The sequence below is a fragment of the Uloborus diversus genome, unplaced genomic scaffold (assembly GCF_026930045.1).
Source record: "Uloborus diversus isolate 005 unplaced genomic scaffold, Udiv.v.3.1 scaffold_14, whole genome shotgun sequence".
NCBI classification, from domain to species: domain Eukaryota; kingdom Metazoa; phylum Arthropoda; class Arachnida; order Araneae; family Uloboridae; genus Uloborus; species Uloborus diversus.
This window is the reverse complement of record NW_026558098.1, coordinates 4496883-4521139: the sequence shown is the minus strand read 5'-3', so window position 1 is coordinate 4521139 and position 24257 is coordinate 4496883. Positions and strand designations below refer to the sequence as shown.

At 33.9% G+C, this 24257-nt stretch overlaps 1 protein-coding gene across 1 annotated transcript in view; it reads right to left on the bottom strand.

Moving 5' to 3' along the window:
- LOC129232851 (protein krueppel-like) overlaps positions 1-23615 on the bottom strand; it is a 57067-nt gene extending 33452 nt beyond the window's left edge. Inside the window, exon 1 of the mRNA XM_054866950.1 lies at positions 23567-23615. Within this exon, the coding sequence (XP_054722925.1) occupies positions 23567-23615 (49 nt within the window). The remainder of the gene's footprint in view (positions 1-23566) is intronic.
- Between the last annotated feature and the right edge of the window lie 642 nt (positions 23616-24257).

Here is a 24257-nt window from a genome sequence, read left to right as displayed (position 1 = left end):
TTTGTAGCATGGGGGTGTGCACCTCGAAGCGAATTTTCGAAAATTCGATTTTGTTCTTTTTTTATTTTTAAATTTTAAAAACAGTTTCCGAAGCAGAATTATCATAAGATGGACGAGTAAATTACGAAATTATCCTGACGTGGAATCGTAACATGGGAAGAGCGAATGAACATAGCCAATTGGCGAGAAATTCATCATCCATTATTTGTAAATATACAGGCTAATCAAATGACCTTTTAATTTTCTCCTTCGGACGAAGTCGTGCGGGTACCGTTAGTTACAAAATAAAACTGCTTCTAAATTCTTGAAGCTAATTAAAATTATCAGGGCTTCTCAGTCTGAGTCTAAGAACAGGATAATCTACTTTTACACCTTTGACCAAAATAGTAGCATTGATTTGTAAATTTTCTTCTACTTCAATAATGATCTTTTTATCGTCAATATTATTTTCCACATAATTTTCATTATATACAAAAACTACAATATTTGGAGATTTTTTAAATTTCATTACAAACCCAATATTCGTTAGGCAAATTAATATGAACAATTTCATCTATAATAGATTTATACGTGGTTATTTCAGTTTCATCAGCAGAAAGATCAAGTTTTATTTTTTTCAAACAGGGAACATTTTTCTTAACTGCATAATTCCTGATGGACCTTTGCTTTGGTATTTTTTTAGTAAAGTATGTTGGCAGATTTGGGAAAATTGTCGTAATTGCCGCGTCTTTTAAAAAAAGTTTTCCCCGGGGAATCAAAACTTCCCTCACCATTTATAATATGCTCATTATGCGTTTCAATAAAATGTTTTTTCGAAATGCAGAGCACAAATTGAGCAATATTTATCAAAAACTTTATCTAACCTGGGAATTAACGAGTTCCACTTCTTTAGTTTTTTTTCATCTGCTGGAGCTTTAAAAAGCGAAACTTTTTTTTTTTGCATGTTTTGTATCCACTTTTGCACCCTGGTACGAAACAAGATAAAGCTTTACTTCTTCTAATATTAAACTTTGATGCCTCCATTAAAAGCCTTAAAACGATGTTTCATGAAATATTCACGAAATAAAGGTAAAAAAGAGAAACGCGGAACTAAATTGTAACAAAATCCTGCGTCTATTAATGTAAAACACCCGCAAAATTGAAAGTACAACTCGACCGCACTGCCCTCTAGCGGTTTTCATACATTTTGTCTTCAAGAATCGAAGGGGAAAAAGCGCCGATCGGCACACTATTCTTTCTAGGCACTATAGCTTAAGTATCATGCCCTTTTGGCTAGCAAATCAATTTCAGCTTTGAAGATAATTTATATCAGCATGCAATTATGGCACCCATAAAAAAAGCAACAAATTAATGCAAACCACTTTAGTACCAAGTAAGGAGATACAAATTTGATAGTTATAACAAATCAAACTCGTTTGTCTATCTTATAACTGCAAGAGAAATCGAATTCACAAATGTAGTCAATGAGAATAACCCTGCTTGCAAAAAAATAAAAGTACCTCAACAAGCTGATATAAACAGCATTTAAATGAAAAATGAACTTATTTTGGAATTGTTTATGACAATGAACAAAAAGAGGGAAGAATTTGCAATTACACAATTGCAAAAACAATCTTGTTTTATAAATGTTAAAAGATGGTGCTTAAAACAAATTCATTCTGTACTTGAAAAACAGTTATACTTTGTTGTGTATGATGATAAGCAACATATTCTACAATGGGAAAGTAACTCAAGTTTTGGACAAAGAAAAAGCAGAAATCAATTTTCTGGAACAAGGTGTCGGACTTTTTATTTTGTTCAAGCGAGACATTTCTAGAGGCAATTTGAAATAAGCGCATTTTTTTCAGTCTAGTTAATTGAAATTGAAAAGAAAAATCCTTGAAGTTGATAGAAACATGAGTGGTGAAGGAAGCATACAAGTATTAAAGAAATTTCTTCATCGAATTATGGGCTTAGAGCAAAGAGCAATAGCCAGTTGTAGTCGACAAGTAAGAGTAACATCAAATTATTTCAATTATAATGCCCTTAAACATAAAACTTTTTGCCATTAAAAATTCTCTTAGTGGGCTAACAAATGATAATTTATTACAGTTAATTTCTTTTGACATGGATTAATTTAAAAAAAGAGGGTGACCCATATTTGCCCCATGTGTGACCCATACTTGCCCCGATCTGAGGTAATTCCTAGTCACTCATTTAATTTAAATAAAATAAATAATAATATAGTTTTAGGTAAAGGGGGATTATTTGAATGATTTCTAAATTGTGTAAGCTTACTCCATGCCAAATTAAATCATTTTATCTTTTATACTTAAGAAAATATTAAGATGTTATAGTATTTTGACCCATAATTGCCCCGTCTGACCCTACATTACTTCTAAGTCTCATATAAAACGGTTTCGATTTAACACAAAACACGGTTTCGATATACCACGATACATCTTATACAGTCGACGCTCGATATAACGACCATCTCCGTCCCAGAGAAAAAGGTCTTTATAACGAGTGGTCATTATAAGAGGTATAATTAAAAAAATATACACAGTCATCTTGCATGCCCCGTTGTTCCGTAAAAAAATGGTACTTTTTCAAACATTCCAGTTAAATGCCCAAATTGTTTTTATCATAGGAATTTTTAGAAAAATCGTGTGCAAAATACTATGACAGAACATTATAGAAATTTTAAAGTAGAAAATATAGGGAGGAAAATGTTACCCACTTACAAATCTGCTACTACTACCACTACATTTTCTGAAGATAAAACCAGAAACAGATGGTTGCCTTTTTAGCAGACGTCATTTTTGCAAAACATTATTTTCCATTTCAGACATAGGGTGATAAATTGTTTTTTTTTGCTTTTCAAAGAAACATTTGAAAGTCCCTCGAGAACCGCAAATCTTAAAAACCGTTACATTCAAACACCAAACTACCAACACATCTGTCAACTCCCTTTTCTTAGGAACCTGGAAATTTCTCGATTTTTCCTCCCATTATTATTATTATTATTATTATTTTTGTGCTAGCTGCGGTGAATGGTAATCCACGCGCACCCCCTCTCAAAGTTGGATTTGACATTGAAAACTTCAGGCAGATGTCCGTAAACAATAATCAAGGCCATTTCAAGCTACAAATTTGTTTTATTGGGAAGAACACCCGAAATAGCGTCCGCTGAATTCGGTCGTTGTATTGCATTAGACGATACAGAATGGTCGTTATAACGAAGGCAAATTAATGTAGTGTTCATAGGAACAAATTTGGGACTTTTGCCACTGGTCGTTATAGTGGGACGGTCTTTATAATGTGTGGTCGTTATAATGAGTGTCGACTGTATATATGTATATAACCTGGCTTTTCTCATGCACATACATAATTAGTATTAAAAATAAGTAAAAATGTTATCTTTAAAAAAGTCTTGTATAACACGGTTTCGATACGACACGGAACGAATTAACCATGTTATACGAAGGACGCTTGTATAAGATATTATGCCTTTTGAAAGAGTCATCTTTAATACCTTTAGTATTTTTATATTGATTTTTGCTTTCTGTGTACTTTCTGTATTTTATGTTTTCCCATATTTTATGTTAAATTAAAAGCCTAGTGCCTTGAGAAATGTCAAATTGGGTTTCACTGTATGGGGGAAATTATCGTAACATGGTTAACTCTCGGCAAATTTCAACATTTTTTGCCAAACTGAAACTAGTCATTGAATGAAGGTACTCAGCTGTTTGTCAAGCATTGCTAAGTCAAAATCAATATTGCTCAGATTTTAAATTTAATGTTAAACTGCTTTTAAGTGGAGTATAAGTTGCATTAAAATGGAAATAAAATTCCTTCAAACAATTGAGTCATCAAAATATGAAATTATTTGAAACAAAAAAAAGAAACCACAAAAGTCATTAAATTCATGAAAAGTGCCATCAAAATGTAAAATTAAAGGATGAGAACCGAAAACAGAGACAGAAAAATTTCAGCCATGGGAGACTTATTTGGCAAGTCCCGTATTATAAAAACTCCCCGTCCTAACTTTTTTCTTAAAACTAAGGTTCAAAAAATTCATGAAGTGAATTCAAATACCCTGAATTGTAAACATGTACTTGAATTAGATGCATTTGGTTCAGATTAATGCTTCATTATTGCAGTATGCCACTGCACCAGATTGCTATTCAATAATACGTTACAGCACTGCAGCATACATCAAATAAAGGAAGCTAAAATATTACACTCTTCGAATTAATTTTTAGTCGACTGATCACAGAGTTGGAGTATCTAAAACTATTAAAAACAGGGGTAGAAGAAAAATAAGTTAATAAATAAAAATAAAACTTACTTCTGCTAAAGTTAAAGAAGATACGAAAGCTATAAAGTTGAGCAAATTGCAAGTACACTATCACTTCGAACAAAGTCCATCTTAAACAAGAAATATTATTGAACCGCTTTAAATTCAAAATTAATTCATTCTTTTGTTGCGATTGTCGAAAAGGGATGGGCGAAAGTTCGAAATGCAATTAGTAAACATTATTTATCAATCTCCAAGAATAACTCAACATATTTTTCTCGGATAACAAACTACTCTTATACAGAGTCACAACTGACTACAACTGTATTTATGTCGAGGACTGCATACTGAGTGCTTTGCCTCCATTATTTTATCTACCGGTAGATGGCAGCACCATCACCGGATCAGATAACAAACAAACAATCAACATTTTTCAAGTCCGCGATTGCAGTTAAAATGAACACATCAAAAGGAAGGAGATAAATGCGGAGGATGTAACAGCGGATTTTTGCAGCGTGCTAAAATTATTTAAAACTTACTGAATATGAAGAAAAAAAATTAGCACTTGAGTGATGAAAAGTAAAATAAAATAACTTTAAATAAGCACTGCAGTTTCCTGCCATGACTGTTGACGTTGTTTTAGTTTCTTTATTGAGCATATTAAGCCAAACTCCCTTCAATTATCTCTGTAATTTCGCTGCAACCGTTAGAAATAGTTGCCATAACGTTCGGTTAGCGACCGAAATTATCCGAGTGAAATAGTGTAATCATGTGCAATATGTTCGCAATTCTGCTTGATTTTTCTTATCGTTCATGCTGCCATCTAGTGGATAGATAGCAATCTTAACGAAAGTTCGCTTTTTTTTTGTATTTATTTATTCTTTATAATTAGCAGAAATATAAATATTTGGAAAATTACGTAGTTTAAATTTGTTGTTTACGATGGTAAAAAAAATAAAAAATAGACTTTTTCATTTGCATGCATGATTATGTACATTAGATAGCGCAATCTTATAGAGAAAAGAGAATAATAGTGTATAACAGTTGGTTACACTTGGTGAATGGATGAATAAATAAATTTTCAAATTCAGTAATATATAAATATGATATGACTTAAAAAACAAGAAAAAAATTGAAATTAGATAATATCTTCCAATCGCGAAACGAGCCTAAAAATTCGGAAAAAATGGAAAATTTTACATTTTTTTACAGATTTTTTAAAAATTTTTTTTGAATGTTTTTTCAAATGCTCTAAGACGGAAACGTTGCGTACGTGAAACCTTGAGAAGTTAAAAAGAATTGTTGAAATCGAATAATACTTTCTAATTCAGGAACAAGCATAAAAAATCAATAAAATTGAGAATTTCAACTTTTCTTTGAGATTTAAAAGAAATGTCTAATTTTTTTTTTTTTTTCGTTTTTTCTTCAGTAATATAGGGAAAACCCTTTGAAAAAGTACTATATTACACATAAACATTAATTTATTTCTTGATTTTAAAGGTATCTTCTAACCATGCAGAAGTCCCATTCTTTACAGTACATAATTAGCCATTTTCAGGTTTTTAAAGATTATAAAATATTTAGCAAAATTTCTACCATCCAGTACACAAGTCTTATTGTTTTCAGTGTGACTTGTTAAATCTAGTTATTCAGGTTTTTTGGAAACCTCGACACAATTGATCTGGATTTCAATGTTGCTCTTATGTAGCCATCTCTTGATTTAAATCTGAAAACTTGAAGCGAAGCCACGTGTCTTCTCCAAACTCCGCATCAGTCAAAAACATAGTTTCGAATCTAAATAAACCACTAGACGACATAGACATCATAGGTTACGATGGTACTAAAATTTATACCAAGTGGAAAAGTACGCGATTCGTCAATTTGAAATTTATGTCGGACAACCATTGCATTCGGCCATTTTTTATTCAATTTCATCAAATTGTCTTTTCGTCACTTTCTCTGCACTTGAATGGTGAAACAACTGGTTCATGTTTATTCTTTGGACCAAAAGGAGAACGTCTCAGAGTTGTGAAAAATAGATTTTCAAGTAATTGATTGTACAACTACAGAAGTAAACATAAAAAGCTTGAGTGAGGATCAAAGGTATCTTTTGTACGTATCTCAAGCAATAAAGAATTGCAATAGGGAAGTTTTCGATTTTTCAATTTTATTTTTATATGATAGAGTAACATGTATGAACATCATAGGTGAAAAAAATTTTGCGATATGATAAGCAGTTTTTTTTAAATTAATTTTTAAAGCTCAAGCTCTTGTGACGTCAAATGGCATAGGAAGTGACGTCATGCCCTCTTCCGATAGGGGAGAAGCTGAAGGTCACGCATTCGACTTCGAAGACGAAACGTAAAAGGCTTAACTCCTCGCGTTTCTGGAACATTAAACCTCTCATCCTCTCGGAAATATTCGAATATCCTCATTGATGTTACATGAGGAAGATTATTTAGATTGTGCTTTAACGAATCCGGTCTCCATAGTGTGTTCAAAAGGATTATTGAATTTCTAAAAAATAAAAATATCAGCGCGCTCAAAATGTCCCTAGCGAAAACAAGGGATCTTCGGCGGAAGGCTGCCCATTCGCGCCCTGTGACGTAGGCTCGTGACGTTTCAGAAGCGCGCACTTTTGCGCGTGGATTTTTAAAAATTCATTAAAAATCCACCACAGTGTTTTAAAATTCGGCGATGGTGAATTTTTTAGTTTTGAGGGTCAACTAGCAATATCCAATAGCCAAAATATGAACATTTAATAGGTTGCAACTTCCCTATTGTTCAAATGATTAGTCAAACCTTAAACCGCGGCCCACTCTCACATTCCAGATGTAACGATCCCATCAGATGCGTTAAAAGACATTGTTACTTTTATCTTGAAATGCTACATGCCAGTCTGGTTTGAAATAAAGAAGACCAAAAACTTCACGAACGGTCCCCATTCATGTTTACAAAACAATTCACACTTATGGATACTTGCCCGAGAACCTGAAACAAGTTGTTTTACTGGGGCCGCCGCGAAAGTAACGGAGACAGCTCTGCTGTTTCTTCGGGCCCGGTACTAAGGAATGATGACTCATGCTAAGCGATGGAAGAAACGAAAATATTTTGACGATCTCGAGATGTACGGCGTTTTCGCGTCAGGAAGAAAATGCTATTTGAAGTAGAAATTCATCAAGAGCACAAATTTATTGATGACCATTAACTTATTTGGATCAAAAACCCTTTGCCTATCAACTAAATAACAGCTTGTGCAATTGTGTAATTTTAATTTAACAAATAACCATAATTTTTTTTTTTTTTAATTTTTTTTTTTGGATTAATCAAAGTAAAACAGAGATTTAGATAATATGTCAAACGTTTTACAGGTGGTAAAACATGAAACATTATTTCAGTCAATAAACACTACAGTTATATTAAAATCAGGTTTATTGACATATTCAGGGATCAAAGTGAGTAACTGACAAAATTTAGGAATTTATTGAAAAAAATATAGGTTACATTTTGAAAAAATATAGGATTTAAAGGGCACCAAAAAAAAAAAAAAAAAAAGATTAAATTTTGCATATACATCATAAAAAAGTTACCTTTTAGTGCCACATATGAAAAAATATGTTTTCAAAAATTGTTAGTCATACCTTATTGATTCTTTACTGTCAAAATATTAAAATTTAAATTTCACACATGCAAAAAATAAATAAATAAAAACGATGATAATATGTTGGGAAATAACAATTTATTTCAATTAAAAATCAAAATTGTTTAGCAACAAATTACATAGAACTGCTTGACTCTTTCTGAGCAGCTTTTAAATTTTTTATTGCCAGCATCTATTACGGCTTGCCCAGCCTCAATGTCAATCATGCATTTGCATTTCATTCCAAATTTTTAATTTCACATTCCCCTCATATATCACTGTCTGAGTTGAATTAAGCTTTCTTTAAATCCTTTCAGTTTATCTCAAGAAGATTTTTTTGTTACATCGTTCGATTTTGTTTTTATATTTTTCTTTCTTCTTATTTCTTCCAGATTTTTTTCTTCCTGTTCCTCATATTTCAAGTGTGCTGCTTTGCACAACTGCATCATTTTTTTTTAATTCACATCAACATTTACCACGGCGTTTTACAAGTCTTTTATCACTCTGAAAGCAACAATAGTGTCAAAACTCATGTTTGATTTGTCACAAGTCACAATTTGTTGTTAAACCTCTCTCCAGGCCATGAGAGAGTTTAGCCATGAGAGAAAGTCAGGACAGCCTTAAGAAGTTTAGTCAAATTAAGTTAGCGCAGCTTTTCATCCTTCAGGTTAAAGATGAAATTTCAATACTTATTGACGGGGTTATCTGCTATATTCTTAAGAATATCTTCATTCATGATGTACATTAGGCTGTATCCAAAAAAAAAAAAAAAAAAAAAAACGAAAAATTATCTTTCAAGTCGCATTCCCTCTTATATTTTTCCTTTTATGTCAAAATAATTGTAAAAAAATTTATAAATTTAACAACGCCAACCCGTGCTGACTTGCGTCTGAAATTGTGAACTAGTACTTAATTATTTATTAGGCTAAATCGAGATTTTTTTTTGGGGGAAATTCAAAATTTCATGTTGAAAAACTTTGCTCCTGTAGCCCATGTGTACCACAAAAACATTAATCCAATATTAAGATACACAGCAGGAGACCTTTTTTTTTTAAATTATTTTCTTTATTTATTTTTTTTAAAATTATACATACATTTATATTAAAAATCAATTTCAAAAATTATTAGCGAACACATATTTAAATCAACATTTGAAAAAAAAATGTATTTAAAATGAAAAATTTAACTGAAACATGAAAAAACCCATATTTTTGAGTACTTTGTGGGAGACTTAAATATTGCATGAGAGCAAAATCTCCTACTTAATGCTAATTACCTACTTTATTGTTTCTATTTTTCAGCTTTATAACTTCTGAAAATTAATCTTATGTTTTTTTAAAAATATATAGAAAAGATTAGTTAGATTTTTTGAAGAAAATTATAAATTTTAGGCCAAGTGCGGGATACTTTAGCATTTTTTGCATTGAATAAATGTTTTTATGGTACATTTGGGGTTATCGGGGCAATGTTTTATCAATATGAATTTCAAATCTTTTATTGGATTTAAATCAAGTAAACTTTCACCAGTTTTCCCTTTAAGAACTTCTTTTTGATGAAGCAGGATATAATTTTCAATGAAAGGTCACATAATTTGTTATGCATAAGGTGTAGAATTCCTCTGGGGTACCAAAAATATAGGTTTTTTTTGGGGGGGGGGGGCTTTCTGCCAGTATGGGCTCAATAGTTTTTTCAGGCGTGCAACTAGAGTAAATTTTTCAGAACACACTTCACCGAAAAATAGCTTTTCGCCAGTACGGATTTTTAAGTGTCTGTTCAGACGTCTTTAGAAAAAATACTTCAGAGAAAACTCATCGGAAAATGACTAATCGGCAGCATGAGTTCCAAAGTGTCTTTCCAAGTGTGCAAGTCGAGAAAATTTTTTCGAACACACCTCACAGGAAAATGGCTTTTCCCCAGTATGAGTTCTCAAATGCGTGTACAGATTTCCTACTTGGGAAAACTTTCTTGAGCAAAGTTCACAGGAAAATGGCTTTTCGCCAGTATGGGTTCTCATGTGTCTGTTCAGCAGTGCTGTTTGAGAAAATTCTTTTGAGCAAACTTCACAGGAAAAGGACTTTCCGCCGGTATGGGTTCCATAGTGTTCTTTCAGGTGTGCAAGCCGAGAAAATTTTTCAGAACACATTTCACAGGAAAAGGACTTTCCGCCAGTATGGGTTCCATAGTGTTCTTTCAGGTGTGCAAGCCGAGAAAATTTTTCAGAACACATTTCACAGGAAAATGTCTCTTCGCCAGTATGGGTTTCATAGTGTTCCTTCAGGTGTGCAAGTCGAGAAAATTTTTCAGAACACATTTCACAGGAAAATGTCTTTTCGCCGGTATGGGTTCTCAAGTGTACTTTCAGGTACGCTGAGGTAGAAAATTTCTTACGACACATTTCACATGAGAATTGTTTTTTGCCAGCATGGGTTCCAAAATGCTTTTCCAGGTGTGAAAGCCGAGAAAACTTTTTAGAACACACGTCACAGGAAAATGGCTTTTCCCCGGTATGGGTTCTCAAGTGTGTTTTGAGATGCGCCTTTTGAGAAAATTCTTTTGAGCAAACTTGACAGGAAAATCGCTTTTCGCCGGTATGGGTTCGCAAGTGAACTTTCAGGTTTGCTGAGGTGGAAAATTTCTTGGGACACATTTCGCATGGAAATGGTTTTTCGCCAGTATGAGATCTGAAATGCTCTTTCAGGAACGAAAGTTTTGAAAATTTCTTAGAACATACCTCACAGGAATGTGGTTTTTTACCAGAATGGGTTCTCAAGTGGTCTTTTAGGTTTGCTAGTTTAGAAAATTCCTTGGAGCAAGTTTCACAGGAAAATAGGGATACGTCAATGTGGGTTATCATGCGTGTCCTTAGCTCAGAAGCGGATGGAAACACTTTTGAGCAATCGTCACTGTAGGTTATCATATGTGTCCTTAGTTCAGAAGCGGATGGAAAAACTTTTGAGCAATCGTCACTGTGGGTTATCATATGTGTCCTTAGCTCAGAAGCGGATGGAAACACTTTTGAGCAATCGTCACTGTAGGTTATCATATGTGTCCTTAGTTCAGAAGCGGATGGAAAAACTTTTGAGCAATCGTCACTGTGGGTTATCATATGTGTCCTTAGCTCAGAAGCGGATGGAAACACTTTTGAGCAATCGTCACTGTAGGTTATCATATGTGTCCTTAGTTCAGAAGCGGATGGAAAAACTTTTGAGCAATCGTCACTGTGGGTTATCATATGTGTCCTTAGCTCAGAAGCGGATGGAAACACTTTTGAGCAATCGTCACTGTAGGTTATCATATGTGTCCTTAGTTCAGAAGCGGATGGAAAAACTTTTGAGCAATCGTCACTGTGGGTTATCATATGTGTCTTTAACTCAGAAGCGGATGGAAACACTTTTGAGCAATGTTCACATAAATTTTTAGATTCATGGTGGATCTCAGAATGATATGCCATTGATGAACAGTATGAAATAGTTAATAAAACTCACAGTGATCGATTTTCGCAAAGATGGATTCTTAAAAGTTCTTCCAGTTACCAAACGATTGAAAAGGTCTTTGATTCCGAAATCACAAGATCATCAAGAGTTTTGAAATGAAATCTCATATATTTGTCGGCTCAGTAAACTACAAAACAGGCTTAAAAGAGCATAAAACGGAACAAATTCTTTACACTAATATTTATTCTTAGATTCTATATCACAGCTTATTTTGTCAACAAAGAGTCTGAAAATATTTTGATCTCAGTTTGCCTACATGTCGTTTGCTTTGGCAATCAAATTCAGATGAAGACCTCGTCCGAATTCGACAAACTTCATTACTTAAGAAGAGGTTTCATAAGTATATGTTCATTACCGGTTCCTTATATCATCTCCAGCACACACAATTCTCATAGTCTCTTTGCATGTTTTGAAGCATAAGAAAATATTTTCCACCTTCACAGATGTACGATTTTTCTCTACAGGGAAGACATTACTAATCCTTTTCGATTTGTAAAGTAAGGAAATACTTCGGGGGGAAATGTTACAAGAAAATATATGAATTATTTTGTAGTTTTGGATTTCCAGACAAAACTTTTGCTCACACTTGAAAATAATATTACTTTTGGCTGGTCTGGATCATCACAAGTAGTTCAACACACACACAAAAAAAAATCTCACAACAAGCTAGCCAAGAAAATGATACTTAGCCTCTGTATTGCCTCAAATGGCACAACAAATTCTTCTGTTCGAAAATTGTCCAAACAAGATATTTTACCAACTTGATTACGTCAGAGTAGCATCATTTGTCATGAGCGGAGAAAGTATTTCATTAGAATTTGCACAAAAGGACTTCTAACGTTCAATACACTGATTTCTCACTAGTTAATGGATTTGTAGTTAGAGAAATTCAGCAAATGTTTGAGAAATACACAGCACAGCACTTTCCTTGGTTTTACTCATTTACCTTAAGAACATCCTGAACCGATTCCCATTGTTCGTCGGACTCCGATCTTCCAGTGAGCTCTTCTTTTCAGTTCACTGGATCAGTCAATGAGTTGACATCTGCTTATTTCCATTTTAGAGCAAGAACTCCGAACTGAAATTGTTAAGATGTTTCTTAAATAACATTCATCGGCGACTGTTCGTATATAAGAGTTCACTGTCTGAAATGAAATAAGATAACAATACGATAAGTTGCTGCTAAGAAGTAAAAGTAATCAATAAGTTTTAAAAAGCAACATTTAACACCAAAAGTCACGCGGGGTAATTCCTGGTGACAGTTCTTTTTATGAATGAAAAAAATCACAGAGAAACTCTAAATTATCTTCATTAGAATTTATTACTTAATAATGAGCTTATTGTTAATTTATTATGGAAAAAGAATCGTTTTGAAATGGCTTGTCAAATTTCTCAAAAAAACATTGATACGTTTCATTTTTAAAGATCTTGGTCGCAACTAAAGTTTTTAATATTTTTCTTTTTCGTTGGATTGTGAACTAGTTCTGACACTAAAAAATTGTTTTGGATTTACTATTATTATTTCAAAGGAGTGCCTCAAATACTGCCCCCTGTTTCCAGGGGGTAATTCTTGATCCATTGGAGCAATTCATGGCCAACGCTTTTTGTAGCATTTATGCATTGTTGTTTTGCCTACTATATTGCCATATTTAATTTACTTTATTTGCAAGATAACGCTTAAATGCTAAATTAACCGTAATCGCGGTGTAACGTTCCTTACTATTAAAGATTGTTTTCAACAGTCTGAGACGCAGATAAAAAAGCCCCAAAATAGTCTCTCTCATCTATCCGTGCATCAATTTTATTTGCTTCTAGTTTTTCAAGTGTTGGCATAAGCAAAACATCTCCAGTTGTCACTCTGTGACTGCATCCTCCTCGTTTGAATACTTGCTACGCACATGGCTTAGACAAACAACAAAAACAGTGTAGCAAGCTTACTACCAAACTTCACGAACTTGAAAGTCACGGATTTGGACAAAATTCTAGATATAGGTCAATTCCAACTAGATATGAGCCCTGGTATAGCGGTTTGACTGCATAGGCACTAGTTTAGCTGCAACGAGGATCCAAAGTTCATAATTTGGACCCAGAAATGCAATGGTATTTCCTGTAAAATTACCATTTTTATCGATTTTTTTGCTGTTGTACTGCAGAATGAGTCGTTTGCATGCTTATCTTTGAATTAATTAAGTTGAACACTAGTTTTTAATAATCCGTTCTCAAATTCAAATTGGCTACTGTTTTTAATTTCAATAACTTGAATGCCGAAATAACATAGTAACAGGATCTTTATCGTTTTCAAATGAAAAACTAAATATTTTCATTTTATATTAATCCTCTGCTATTAACAAGTATTTATCGTTTGCTAATAAAAACAGTTACTTTAACTGGATATTTATTGCCTGCTATCAAAGATATCCCACATTGATAGGCAAAAAATGGGAGAAGAGAAGGCACTCTGATTTATTGCACATGGCAGGCACACAAAAGAACAAAAATACAAGATTGTTTCGACTTTTCAACTAACTTAGATCATGCCCATAAATAAATGCGTGTCCTCCCTTATACACAATTTATTTACAAAAGATGAAAAAGATGTTGGGAGATCGAACATAGTGTCAAATTAAGAAATTCCAATGAAAACGCCATTGCATTTCTGGGACCAAACTAGCAACTTTGGACCCTCGTTGCAGAGAAACTAGGGCCTATGCAGTAAAACCGCTTTACCTGCGTTCATATCTAGTTGGAATGGACCTATAGCTAGAATTTTGTCAAAATCTGTGACCCTCAAGTTCGTGCCGTTTGGTCGTTAGATGTTCGGCGAAAGGTTGATACAAAAGTTGCAGTTATATCATTGAGACAAAGATAAGGCAAGTGGGAGTGGTTGTGGAAGGCAGGAATCTTTGCGGGTGAGACCACGTGTCTGCGCCCTTCCACGGAAGACGTTTCGCCAGTCTTGTAGGGATTTGAAAAGTCATCGATTTTAATTTTTTACCTTCTGTCTGAAATGTTTTGGCACATTTTTTTTTTTTTTTTTGGTCACCCGCAAGCGCATGGTTTACTGATTCATGGATAAATATTTTTTTCTTTTTCCATTTCTACGTAAGTTGCTGAGTTTAATTTAAAAATAGCTCTATAAGTTGCTCTCATTGAGAAATCGAGTTAGTATTTCGTGCCGAAATCGAAGGACTTAACCACGTGGTACACGCCGGCGAAATTGTTAAATGTTTTCCCCTGGAGATAAGACCTGTCGTCTTTACTTCTGCTTCAGCGCATACAATAGCGAATGGATGGGAGGGCACGTCTACACTAAAAAATCTCGGAAAACTCTCTGAATATATAAAAAAGTTTTCCGTAATACACAGATTCGTACGCCCTGTATAGTTTTCTGCTATAATCAAAAACGTTTCCCGTATAGCAAGAAAGTAAGAGTCGACGCATGCGCAGCTCACAATTTTATAGTCCAGCAGCAAATCTAAACTGAAACTTTCGAAAGCACGCAATGAAAACAAGTGCTGACTCATGTATGCGAAGTAACACTCATCAAGGGGATTAGTAGAAGTTTTGTTCCTCGCATGAATTCACTGAAGATAATTCTAAAGTCTTATATTTTCTTGCATATGTATCGTCATAAGATTGAATTTGAAGCTATGTCACTTATTTTTAAGTACGAAGTGCAAATTCTCGACGCATGCTCGCGGAAGGAATACAAACTGAAATTGAAAACCAAATAACTACCGAGAGGACGCCATGTAAATTCATTGCGTCGCATAACTTGTGTAGGTAATTTACTTTTTTCTTGGATACTTTTCTTCTTTCTACCAAATGGGTAATTTTTGTTGGCAGAATTTTATTCTGTCATAAAAATCACCTTTTTGGTGACCAAAGCCTGCAAAAGACCACCACCGACGAATAGGTAAGTCGCTTTGCAACTCTATTACTTTAAAGAGATTTAGTTCATATAAATCTCGTTAAAAAAAAAAACTATTTTCTTCAGTATTATTTTTTCGTTGTGAACTATTGCAATTTGAAAATATGTTACATTACATAGAACACATATTTAAAGTGCAAGTGTGTCTAGTTTTATTCTGTAAAATTTATGAATTGAAGATTATAAAAAAATTTAAATATGTTATTGTGTACTTTGTTTTTATGTGTCAATCTCAGTTAATATTTGGCTATGTATCAAGCATTATGAATTAAATGTTATAATATGCAAATTGTCAGGTTTGATAGTTCGTCTTTAAGGTTGCATGTTTTCATTCTCTTGTAAACAGTGTAGCTAGATTGTATGAAGTAAAAAAAAAAAAACTATCTCTTGTAATTAGGAACATAGTGCTTCAGTATTATCTAAATGACGATATCTCTTTAAATATTTGCATTAGCGAAACGCTTTAAATTAGTTAAATGTGTATTAATTTATTTAACAAATAGATACATATATGTATTTAAAAGTGTCTTCATTTTTTTCGTTTTACGAGCCTCAATTTTACCAAAAGCAAAAAAAAAAAAAAAAAGAAAAGAAAAGAAAAAAAAAGACTTAATAAAATAATTTTGTATTTTTACACCATATTAAAGTATTTGACTTATAATTTATATGATACTTTGATTTATAATGTATGTGGTACTTTGATTTATAATGTATATGATGTTGCTTTTTCAAGGGGGGGTGGGCGCTTCATAGCATTTTATGGGTGCACCATCACTTTTATGGTGGGGGAGGGGTTATTCTCGTATATATGAAATGGAATAATCATGTAATAGAGTTCAATGTTTTAATAAATAAAATATATAATGCATTTTGCGCACACTGCAAAAATAAAATCAGTAACCTATTTTGAATAAGTATTTATATTTGTGATGAGCTGGAAAAGGGCAAGAACAGAAGAATCAACCCGAATGGTTCCAGCAGGGGGACTTGGTGTCATATTTAAATTCATCAATTTCTCTGTTGGTACTTTTCGGTACACTTTGTTCGTCAGAGAAATTGACTTGAGGTGAACGAATTCCGGAACGCGAAGGGTAGGTAACTCCTGTCAAATTTTATCCGAAGATAAAAGCTATCAAGTTTGATACAAGATATGTTTTTAAGTTCTGCATTAAAAATACAATATGTTGATAGTTTTGTCTTGAAAATATTGAGAGAAAAACTGAAGTTTAAGATTGTTTAACAAACAATCCCCACTTTTCAGAAGGTACCCCCACTCCAATTCCCCGACGATTTTGTGATTAGGAATGAAACTACTAGATTATTTCATAATTTTTCAAAAATTTATAACTGTGCATATGTTATGCTGTTAACCATGCTATTTGTCATTAGAAATTCCAAAAAAAAAAAAAAATCCACGAATAATTCTAAAATTGCTTGTATTATTGCTCTTAGATATGAAAGAATTGAAACTGATATGGTATGCAATACTATAATAAAGAATTATGTTTTAGAAAAAATCACGGAAAAAGGATTCCGAAATTCTCGGAAACGTTTTTGAAAATTGTTTGGAGAATTCCGAAATACTCGGAAACGTTTTCGAAACTTTCATGAACCACAGCTGCACAGAATACTCAGAAACATTTCTGGAAATTACGGAAAGAGGATTCCGAAATACTCAGAAACGTTTCTGAAAATTACAGAAAGAGGATTCCGAAATACTCAGACACGTTTCTGGACATTACAGAAAGAGGATTCCGAAATACTCAGACACGTTTCTGGACATTACAGAAAGAGGATTCCGAAATACTCAGACACGTTTCTGGACATTACAGAAAGAGGATTCCGAAATACTCAGACACGTTTCTGGACATTACAGAAAGAGGATTCCGAAATACTCAGACACGTTTCTGGACATTACAGAAAGAGGATTCCGAAATACTCAGACACGTTTCTGGACATTACAGAAAGAGGATTCCGAAATACTCAGACACGTTTCTGGACATTACAGAAAGAGGATTCCGAAATACTCAGAAACGTTTTTGAAACTTTCATGAACCACAGCTGCACGATATACTCAGAAACGTTTCCGGATTTTTTTTACAGTGTATCTCTCAATGGTCTAAGGTTATAACAAATAATAATTTTCTATAACTGGTAGCGGAGCAAAACAGAGATAATCTTTGGATGATAGTAGTTGACCAATCACTTAATTTTAATGTAATACAAAAAAGCGTGGGGTGCTATTTACATTTTTGCTTGGACAACCAATGGAAGAAATTCAAGACAACTGATAAGAAGCCCCCATGCTTTTTTGTATTACATTAAAATTAAGTGATTGGTCAACTACTATCATCCAAAGATTATTTTTCACTTTTTAGTTCATTTTGCTACGAAGGCGTGTTTTTTTAGTTTTCTAAACTATTATTTTATTTTTCTGTTTTTTAATCTTATGTTGGAGAATTATCAGGCGATGAAATTATTTATAAAACGAGTGCGAAGTAATATCTTAAAGTAAAGACAAGGGCACCCCGATGGGAAGCTACTGTGAGTCATCGATGTATGTGTTTGCGGAAATCATATTTATCTCTTATATAATTAAAAACTGGGCGTATCTATGTATGTCCAAGCTTCTTCTCCCGAACGACAGTGAACTGACCATCGAACCAGGTATCGATGGATTCGTCATCTTCTCGTCTTCATGTTTGGCTATTTAACATAATCCTCCGATAATAATTAGCGGAGATATAAATTAAAAACTATCAATTATGAAGTTTGGATTTCGACATAAAATCCCTAATTTTCGAAGGCTTTCCTCCATTTAAATTATTATTCAGTGCTTCATCTCAACTTTCCGCAAGAATGCTTTTATTAAAATTTGTAGTTGTAGCGTGAAGAAAATCGTTAAATGTGTGAAAGATCAGATGCCATTTTTTTCTCGAATATAAACAAAAAAAAAAAAAAAAAAAAAGGTTTTTGTTTTGAGGCTATTTCTGTAATCGGGAGATTTAAAATGTTTACTTTTTGGTTATTTGCCCGCAATCTGCAGCAAAATTTCTGATTTTTTTTTGTTGTTGTTGTTGTTCAAGCCTGATTGTTGAACACGCGTCACGAGACATAACTATTATTTTCGAGGTGCACCGTGCAAAGCCGGGCAACGCAGCTAGTATTACTTTGAAAATTTGAGATGCATTTGAATAAAAGTTTTGTTCAACAATGGTCTGATCAGCAATGAATTTCCAATTGAAGGCTCACCCAAATTTTGGCATGAAATTGGTTAAAACAATTATATTTCATGTTCTAATTACCTTGGAACATTGGAACAAATTTTGTCTAATGCAGAAAAAACAAAAGATTTTTGTAGATATTTTTAAATAATTTTTGCAAGCATTTTGATATGTATTTTTTTAAATTTTTCCTTTTTCACATTGTTGAATTTATGCCAAAATATTGATTAAAATTGGAGGAAACTAACAATTAAAAGAGTTAATTAATTTGATCATAGAATATTGCATTGTCATCGGGTCTGAGGTGGCGTGCAAAATTTCAAAAGTATCCGATCGCAGGAAGTGGGCGAAATTTGAGCTGCAAGATTCCGTTACAAGATACATACATACATACATACATACATACAGCTGAAGCTAATAAAAGCATGTTAAAAAATGATGACGGTCCCTTTTTTAAATTTAAATTTGTGGAGTAGAGAAACAGTTGGAAATTTAATTTTTGTTGACGCCAATATGCTGTCACTTCTGAGGCATATTTCGAGTAGCTTAAATTCAAAGGGAAGTTGCAACCTATTAAATGTTCATATCTTGGCTATTGGATATTGTTAATTGACCCTCAAAACTAAAAAATTCACCATCGCCGAATTTTAAAACATCGTGGTTGATTTTTAATGATTTTTTAAAAATCCACGCGCAAAAGTGCGCGCTTCTGAAACATCACGAGCCTACGTCACAGGGCGCGAATGGGCAGCCTTCCGCCGAAGATCCCTTGTTTTCGCTAGGGACATCTTGAGCGCGCTGATATTTATATTTTTTAGAAATTCAATAATCCTTTTGAACACACTATGGAGGTCGGATTCGTTAAAGCACAATCTAAATAATCTTCCTCGTGTAACATCAATGATTTTATTCGAATATTTCCGAGAGGATGAGAGGTTTAATGTTCCAGAAACGCGAGGAGTTAAATGCGAGGAGATAAGCCTTTTACGTTTCGTCTTCGAAGTCGAATGCGTGACCTTCGGCTTCTCCCCTATCGGAAGAGGGCATGACGTCACTTCCTATGCCATTTGACGTCACAAAAGCTTGAACTTTAAAAAATAATTTAAAAAAAACTACTTATCGTATCGCAAAAATTTTTTCACCTATGATGTTCATACATGTTACTCTATCATTTAAAAATAAAATTGAAAAATCGAAAACTTCCCTATCAATGAAAGCGACGTCGATAAGGGGACATTTATTGATTACGTTTTTACCCCCCCCCGAGAGGGAGGGGGGGGGGGTAAAAACATCTCTACATAATCTTATTTGGGGGAGGAGTCCCAAACCAATTCTTAAATATTTTTCAAGTCAATATTTTACATTAGAAATTGCGCGGTCAAGTGGTTTGGCAAGGATATTTCATTTGTGGCTGTGGAAGATAGAAACTTATTAGGATAAGCTGTTTTTTTTTATTTGTTTTACAAAGAATGAATGGTGTGAAATAAAATTAAAAAAATCACACTATGTGTGGCATGTTTTATTTTTAATTAGTATCGCAACATATACAAAAAAAAAAAAAAAAAAAAAGTCGAAAAAACATGTGGTCTAGAATCCAACTTTTAGAAAATATTTTTTGATGCTTTTGTCGGATGTCTTTTCATCCATAAGCTCATTATTTTTGCATTGAAAAAGGCGTTCCCTGTAACGCCGAAACACGTGTCTGCTGTAATTTATAAATTTGTGCTTCTACTTACGTTGTTTGGTCTGACTTTACTATTCAGCACAAAGGTATTTATTTATTTTATCTAATAAGGTTTAGTTTAATAATAGTGAATTTAATAACGATTCCAGTGATAAGAGATTCGTTATCTTATTATTTTGGAAAACGAAACGGAGTCTTACGTAATAACAGTACGGGGAGGGGGGGGAGCGGTTGAAAAGTCTTATGTACCCTTACATGGGGGGAGGGGGTCAAGAATTGACAAAATCGTCCTTACGTAATTAATGAATGGCCCCTAATGACAAATGTGAAGAGTTTGAAACTGAACCACATTCAACGTCAAAGGCAGTTGATGTGTAGAAATGTTTTAACCTTTTTTCGACCAAGTTTCGATTTTTTTCGAGTACACAAGAAAGATACAATAAGACAACACGGCAGTTTAAAGCAAATTTACCAGAAATAATAATGATAATAATTATGCAAGTGTGTATGGAATTTTTAATAAACTCGTTTTTCATGAGCACTGCGTTAAAACGAGCAAATTTTGCAGCCCCTTTATGGACGTTCTAAGCGAGTTCGACTGGAGTAGAATTAATTATGCAAAGAATTTTAAGCAAGATTTATGCAATGATTAAATTTTTGCTTTCACACTTTTATTTACTTCATTTCAAGTTTATATTCATAAAAATAATTTTATTTATGTATTCAGTACTGCTAGGACCTAATAGATGTTATTATCATTCTTTATTTCTTTATTTATTATTTATTTTTGTCTTTACATTATTTTTTTGCTACTAAAAAATGTATTCGTACTTGTTTGATAATTTGTTTTACTGTTTTTTTTTTTTTTTTTGAGCAATCACATTGCTTATTGTTCTCATTTAACTGTTTTGAATTCCTATCATTTTATTTTCCCGCCAGCACCCTTTGCCAGCACCATGCTGCTCCTCTTGCGAAAACAGTCTCCAGGTTCCATCCATATCCTACGCACACACGCCTACACACCCATACTCATGACTGCGCACAGACACAAACACATAAGCCTACATACACACACACACACGAACGCCTACATACACACACGCGTGTACACACACAGCACTGCATACACATGCATACATACACACACACGCACCCACAAACATTCGCCTACACAAACACACACACATGCGCTTACAAACACTCACGCGCATTCATACACACACACGCTCGTGATTGCGAAAAACATAATTTGAATTCAAGATGTCAAAAATTCAAATTAATATTTTTTTTTTAGCAATCACATTGCTTATTGTTCTCGCTTGACTGTTTTGAATTCCTATGATTTTATTTTCCCCCCGTCTCCCTCTACAGCACCACCGTCGACCGGCCCCTCCCGATGCTGCTTCTCTAGCGAGCAAAGTCTCCAGGTTACGTTCATATCCAACATACACACGCATACATACACACACCTGCAGACACACACTCATGCTTACACACAGACACACACATTCGTGATTGCGAAAAACATAATTTGAATTCAAGATGCCAAAAAATGCAAATTAATATATATTTTTTTGAGCAATCACATTGCTTATTGTTCTCGCTTGACTGTTTTGAATTCCTATGATTTTATTTTCCCCCCGTCTCCCTCTACAGCACCACCGTCGACCGGCCCCTCCCGATGCTGCTTCTCTAGCGAGCAAAGTCTCCAGGTCGAGTTCATATCCATCATAAACACGCATACATACACACACCTGCAGACACACACTCATGCTTACACACACATTCGTGATTGCGAAAAACATAATTTGAATTCCAAATGTCAAATTAATTTTTATTTATTTATTTCATTCTTTTGTATATCCTATAACACAATAAATTTATTGTCATTTTAGACATATTCGGTACGGTAATCGACAACCAGTTCAAAAAATTCAAGAAACCATTTATAAAGGAGAAAAAAGAAGAAAAATGAAAAAGTGTGTACGAGAGTACATATAATAGTGAGTATAAACAATTGTTTACCTCCTTTTTTAAAAAGTTAAGGAGGTGTAAACCTTGTGAAAAGTATGGCAAGAAGACTTAAAATGCTCATCAAGAACAAGGGAATGCATACCAAATATTAGATAATTATTTCACTGTTCGTTAATGTGTGTATAGTTATGTAATCACTAAAGAATTTGCTTTTAAAACAGTCTTAGTCTAATAGTTTAGCCAGCACTGTAAGTTCACAGGAATATGGTTTGTCTCCAGTATGGGTTCTCAGATGTAATTTTAAGCTTTCCAGCTGGTAAAATGCCTCTGAACAATGTTCACAAGAATAAGGTTTCTTTTCAGTATGGGTTCTCCGATGTAATTTTAAGCTTTCCAGCTGGGGAAATTCCTTTGAACAATGTTCACAAGAATAAGGTTTCTCTCCAGTATGGGTTCTCGGATATAACTTTAAGCTTTCCAGCTGGTAAAATGCCTTTGAACAATGTTCACAAGAATAAGGTTTCTCTTCAGTATGGGTTCTCCGATGTAATTTTAAGCTTTCCAGCTGGGGAAATTCCTTTGAACAATGTTCACAAGAATAAGGTTTCTCTCCAGTATGGGTTCTCGGATATAACTTTAAGCTTTCCAGCTGGTAAAATGCCTTTGAACATTGCTCACAAGAACAAGGTTTCTTTCCAGTATGGGTTTTCAGATGTAATTTTAAGCATTCCAGCTGGGAAAATTCCTTTGAACAATGTTCACAAGAATAAGGTTTCTCTCCAGTATGGGTTGTCAGATGTTTCTTTAAATCTGAAACGTTGTAAAATGCCTTTGAGCATTGTACACTACAGTGAGCAGAAAAAAACTCTTTTTTTCTATTTTGAAGTTGTAATAGCGCGGAAATAGATCGACTTCTTCCGTTCGCGCCTAGGGCCTAAATTTTGACAAAATGTTAAAAAAAAAAAAAAAATCATAAGTTTTTTTTTTTAAATTATACATTTTTTTACTGTAATAGTTTGTAACGTCTTTAAACAGAGCCTCAAAACATTGTGTTTGAATTTGGTTTCAATCAGCAAATATCTTTCGGTCGCACATGGACCCCAAAATTTTCCAGAATAATGAAAATGTTACATTTTTATGTGTTTTCTGTATATGATGAATAATCAGTTTTTAAATATAATAGACGAAGTATTTCATCAGTCGAACTGAAAATGAGATTTAAAAAAAAAAAAAATTAAAAAAAAAAACTGTCCGGTTCAGCCAATGTTTTCCCGTAGCGCAAAAGCCTTAGAAACTCTCGTGCGCAGACGTCGGACAGCAATCCAGACAACGTCACTCACCTGGCTGGAGACGCTCTTCTCCACGCCATCCCCACCTTCCTAGAACCATGTTAGCTGTCTCCCAACATTGTTTTTTCTGTCTTCATCTGTCAGTAGTGATCTCAGTAAACTATTATTTAGTTCGATCTAGCTGTTTTCATTCTGCAACTCTTGTAGTTTTTAGTCATGATATATGCCTGTGCAATGGGCCGTTTGTCTCCACCATTTCAATGAGTTACCATTTCGCCACAAGTTTGAACTTTTGGATGTCAAGACAACGGAGCCCAGTACCTCTAAAGGGTCAAATGGCCTTGGGGAAAATTTCGTTGGCTGACTGGAACGTTATTTTCAAGCAATTCCCAGCGCACAGGCAGACTATTGAACGCTGAGTAACACTCGTCACGGTAGTCACAGGAAAAGTTTGTGGAGCTGAATCTCGAAACGAATTTATAAGAACCACACTACTGTTCACATCATACATGCCTAGCTTCACCAGCAAATAGGTCTTCAAAGTCAGGGATTGAGTCACTGTCGATGTGTGATTCGATGGCGTCGTCATCACTTATATGTAGCAGCAATGGGGAAGAAGATAATTTACAGTACATCCAGTTGTTATTTCTGTGTATTCTTGCACATAGACGTTGACTTTTGCGTAAATGTTCTGTTTTTCTTCTTGTATCTATCTTTCTTGACTTCAGAATTCTTCGAGCCC